Here is a 5,174-nt window from a genome sequence, read left to right as displayed (position 1 = left end):
AAAACTATACGCTATAATACTTGTGCACTGATGATATGAATCACGACTCTGAATATATGTGAATGTAGAAATATCTGATTATAATACATTCAATTTATAGTGAAACAGTTTGGACAGATGATAAAACATGTGACGTGGTGTTTATTGGACGTGTGTACTTTCAACAAAGTTCAGGCTCTCGTTCTTATGCTGAGATGCCTCCTGGTCCTGTTTCCTCCATCTCATCCGAGTCCTCCAGATAGTCCAGAATGGGAAACAGGTCCGGAAACAGGTCCGGTCGTCCAACCACCATTTGAGCGAACTGGGCCGTCATCATGTTCATCATCTGAGCCAGTTGGAGGTTTATCATGACACCCATCTGTTTGTCCATGCTCCTCTGGCACTGTCTCCTCAGGATGCAACATGCCAATAGAAAAGCCACAATTAAAACTATTAATGCGCCAATGCCTGCTTTTACCAACACAGACCCCCATTTTCCCAAAATTTGGTCGAACCAATCACATGTGTCAGATTCACCGTTTCTTGTTCCCGTCTCTCCTCCCACAACTCCCGTTTCTTTCTGTCTCCGTAGCATCAGAGCGTTTATCAAGAAGAGGTTCAAAATGGAAGTTGATTCGAATTGAAAGAGATGAAATAATCTTTGATGAATCCATGAAGTGATATTTTTGTTTCGTGTCAAACATGACTTTTTAAGATGGATCTATATCTGCAGTGTGACCTCATGGTCCAGGCAGCTGCTCGCATTTCTGGGAAAATACTTTCCCGAAAAAAAGGTAACCTTGAAAACAGGCGGCAGGAACTAAAATCAAAATGTTTCATTTGATCTAATTTGTTGGCAGGTCATTCAGCTGAACCTCAGCACAGCAGGAGAGGGTTTTTTCCACAGAATTTCCCCAAAAAGCTCTTCTGAGTCTGTGCAAACTCCTGCATGTCAGAGCCGTGAAGCAACATGTTGAAACCGTCCGGCCAAGATCAACAGTGGCATTAAGTTATGCAGATCCACGGAGGAGCTGCAGAACTTAATGAGTGAGAAGTTGACTTTTGCTTTGTTTTGGAGGAATTGGTGCGATTGTCAGAGAGTCGTGCGTGTGAAGCGTTTCCACGTGCAGGAGGAAGTATCGCTGATCACTGTCGAGCACATCGCTCACGGAACAATGTTCCCTTTTTTCTGAGCGACCTCACCTCAACTGAACTCCCAGCAGCACAGTCCTCACATGCTCCCGCTCGCTCTGAGTGTTGCATAACAGCACAGTTTTCCATTCACACCATCAACTGGTATTCAGATGACTCACTCTCAGTGCGCTCTTTACGGGCTTCATCTACAACACATGGCTGTAAAATGCAAAGATTGACTCTCACAGGTGCCGCAAACCAGCGATGAGCTTTTGTTGTTCTTTCACAGCGAGGCCGTCCGTCTGCGTGAGTGACAGGAAGCATCCTCTGTTCTGTTGTGATGCAAATAAAAGAATAGTTGTGTTCCATAAGTGTTTGCAGAGGAACAAACAGCGCACGACACATTTGTCGGTGTAGCTTTGTTACCTTGAACTCCTCATTCGACTGATGTATACGCAGGACGTTTCAACTGGATGATCGAATTGAACACAGGAACAGAGGCCTGTTAGTACAGGAGGTGTTGAATGGGTAAGAAATCATCTTTACAGTATAAAATGGAGAAACACCTGGTTCCTTATTCATGAACAATCTTCTCTGATTCAGTGTTCAGTTATACGAAGTCAAACATGTTACAGACTTCATATGATCACTTTAACTTTGACACCCATCGGCAGGCACATTTATTTTTGTTCTAATAATTTGTTTGTTTTTTGACCAATTACATAAAAACTGACCTCAAACCGACTCGCCGGCGTTCACTGGCCTACTTGTGGCATTATTTGATCTACACAGATGAAGCAGGAGTTAGCTCAACACTATCTCTTCATCAGTCACGCTACAATGAAATGTGTTGTAGCCCAGCTGGCGTCAACCCAAGTGTGCAGCTGAGTTTAAATTCCAGAGGCCACTTCGGGTCGATTGTCAGATTATCTGACACGCAACACGTTTACTGCAGATGAAGAGCTGCAGCGGCAGCAGACCGGTGTACTTTATCTCACTCACTTTGTTTTGCTTGTTGAATTTTGAGTATCCAAAGCTAAAGTTACTTGTTGTTGATTTGCCTTACAGTTTGGCAAACTGTTCTTTTTTTTATCTCAACCTCCTTTTGGTTTCCACATCCTTCGACTGACTGAATACTGTGTTTGTATTAAAGTCATGCAATACTTTTCAAACGACCTCTCAGGATTTGTTGCTGTTTATTCTGCTGCACGTCACCGCTGGTTTGACTCCGCTGGCTTCCCGTTCAGAGGAGGAGGAGGAGGAGGAGGAGGAGGAGGAGGAGGAGGAGGGGGAGGGGGAGGAGGAGGAGGAGGAGGAGGAGGAGGGTTATCCGGGGTGAGGATCCGACCCCGGCTGAACCGGTGAGCAGGGAAAGAAAGGACAGAAAGCTGTGGCGGAGCAGAAACATTCGGCGGCTTGTGGAGCTCCACATGTCGTCTCCTCTCTCTGAATGAGGAGATTCTCATCACAGGTTCAGCAGCTGTTTGTTGTAAGTAAGATTTACTTTATGTTTCCCGAGATTTATCACTCAGTTAATCGTTTTTTTTGTGTTATCATGTGAGGCAATGTAGTTAAATAGATTGTAGGAAAGTTTCTGACTTATTTGTTTACTACTTGTTATCATCTCATGTCAGATGAAATAGCATAAAGACTATCTTTATGTAATAATAATACAGCAGGCTCATCAGTCATCTACTTCATGAAAACATGTTGGGAGCGATAACAATGGTCAATAACGTGTCATGGTTATTGGTATAGCAAATAATTCAGAGTAATAACTAATAATCAAACCCGAAACAAGAATTTTACGAATTTAACGACTTAAACAATCATTTAGTATCTTTCACATTTGTTATTTTTTCTCTCTTTATGAACTTTTTAAATGGTTTAAATTGAATTGCTAACATATTATAAGAAACGTTCACTGTTGAAATGTGGATAAAATTACCAAAATAAGACTGTTGTTATGAATCTATATGAATATAGTTTTGTCTCACTGTAATGCCTGTAACAATGTATTTGATACAATATTAGCTTTTTAAAAAAACGACGATGTCTTTTGCTGATGTTGAAAACATTACAACTTTCAACCGGCACCAGTAGAACGTTGCTTTACTGTTTACCTTGTAAACAAATGGTCCCTTCATCACCTTTGCATCTTTCACCACTAGGTGGTGCCATCGCAGCACACTTCACCCTGAACCACCAACTCTCAGCAAGTTCCGGACACACTCGCAGCTCCCCCAAGTGTCGAATCAGTGTTTGAACATGACAGGCCGGCCTGCGGGAGGCATCATCCAGGACCGGTCACTGCCCTCACTGCTGGCCGTGGAGGGACCGGAGTCCAGGCCTCAGGGAAGGGCTGTGTCCTTCACCGATGAGGCCGTTTCCATCCTGACTTCCACAAGCCAGCTGGCCCAAACCCTCCTGAGTCACACCTTTGCCCTCAAACTCAAAGAGAGCCTTGCCAACGCTGAAGCGAAGGCTGGTAGCAGCTGCGATGAAGACAACGGCAACAATGCACGCCGCAAACGAGAGTTCATCTCTGTGGAGAAGAAAGATGACGGCTATTGGGACAAGAGGAAAAAAAACAACGAGGCAGCCAAGCGGTCCAGAGAGAAGAGGCGAGCCAATGACACGGTGCTGGAGAGGCGAGTCATGGGCCTGCTGGAGGAGAACGGCCACCTGAGGGCCGAGCTGCTGGCGCTGAAGTTTCGCTTCGGCCTGGTCAAAGACTCATCTGACGTCTCCATCCTGCCACTGTCTGCACCCCTCTGTGCTCACCCAACACCAAGACCAACACATTTCTACCAACCTCACACTGATGGACCCCCATACCTATACACACCGCCCAGCACCCACCACATCCACCCTCACCCTCCACAGCAAGGGGCCATCCATGAGCCGAGGGGAGGCAGGCCTCTTTCCACTCATAGTGTATCCGAGGAGTCCGGTGTTTCCACCTCATGTGGCTCAAATGTGAGCAGCCCTGTGTTCTTTGACGACGCACCAAGTGAGCGTAGTGGGCCTTCTCCGAGGGAGCTGACGGAGGAGCAGGGCTACGACTCTCACATCTGTCCCATGGAGGCCAACGGGAGGCAGTACGTCAGCAGACGAGACTCCCCTGAGGGTTTGAGGAGCCTCCCGCATAAGCTCCGCTTCAAAGGGCCTGCTGGTTGCAGCGATGGAGGGGAGATGTCTCCGTCATCTGGCACCAGACACAGTGGACCACCTGTAGCCACAGTGTGGCCAAACATCCAGCTGAGGAACTACCAGCAGGCGGGACGGGACAATCGGACAGAGAGTCGGGCTCCCTGGTCCAGGGAAGAGGCCCGTGGTGGAGCAGGGCAGCAGTATCGGGGTCCGTCAGCTGCACATTATAAGTCCTCCTCTCCGCAGAACTCCAGGGACACCAAGAATTCAACAGAGGACGTCAGTCTCAGGTCTCAGATCAGCTGTTTGTCCCAGGAAGTGGCCCATCTCAAGAGGCTCTTCTCTCAACAGCTGCTTTCCAAACCGCTTAAAGCCTGAGCACACTGAACAGACATCTCACTACATCTCCACAAGCCACTGATCTCACACACGACAGCACGGCCTCCGAGTTCACAGCGACCTCTGACCTGACTGTCCTTATTTGCGACACCTGTTTCCTGGGAAAGCCTCGTGTTGCAGCCCGTTTGTTCTGTGATGGTCAGCACACCGCTAGCAGAAAACACCAACATTTTTTACTTTTAAATATTACTTAAGTAATCGACTCATCACATGATGCTGTTGATTTCCTGGAGACAACACGAAGCACACGCTTACAATTTGTCACACGTCAATCTCACCGTGTTCACTTGACTCTGATGATGTGTTCTTTGGAACAACATGTAGTTTGTTGGCTTTTCAACACAAACACTGAGTATATATAATATCATATAATGTGCTGCTTTTGACACTTCTTTGGCATAATTGTGTTATTGTGTTATTGTTTTTGTGATCTTTAAATTGTCTGAACTGTCATAACTGTGTATTTCATTGTTGTTCAGAATTATAATATAAAATAAATGAACTGTACT

General features: G+C 46.0%; 1 protein-coding gene across 2 annotated transcripts; it reads left to right on the top strand.

Moving 5' to 3' along the window:
- The first annotated feature begins 2,468 nt into the window (after positions 1-2,468).
- LOC306784922 (uncharacterized protein) lies at positions 2,469-5,174 on the top strand. 2 transcript variants are annotated; one of them, XM_079279120.1, is made up of 2 exons: positions 2,469-2,602; positions 3,285-5,174. In XM_079279120.1, exon 2 carries the CDS (start codon positions 3,382-3,384, stop codon positions 4,642-4,644), a length of 1,263 nt encoding a protein of 420 aa, XP_079135246.1. In that variant the 5' UTR covers positions 2,469-2,602; positions 3,285-3,381; the 3' UTR covers positions 4,645-5,174. The 2 variants fall into 2 exon arrangements, with proteins under 2 accessions (XP_079135246.1, XP_079135247.1); XM_079279121.1 differs by having other exon boundaries at positions 2,490-2,606.

This window comes from Melanostigma gelatinosum (assembly GCF_949748355.1).
Source record: "Melanostigma gelatinosum genome assembly, chromosome: 11".
Classification (NCBI taxonomy): domain Eukaryota; kingdom Metazoa; phylum Chordata; class Actinopteri; order Perciformes; family Zoarcidae; genus Melanostigma; species Melanostigma gelatinosum.
The sequence above is the reverse complement of the archived record's forward strand: the minus strand, read 5'-3'. Positions and strand labels throughout refer to the sequence as shown.

Bases quoted from the DNA above. Each gene is read 5' to 3' on its own strand.
- LOC306784922 (XM_079279120.1), top strand. From the start codon at position 3,382: ATGACAGGCCGGCCTGCGGGAGGCATCATCCAGGACCGGTCACTGCCC.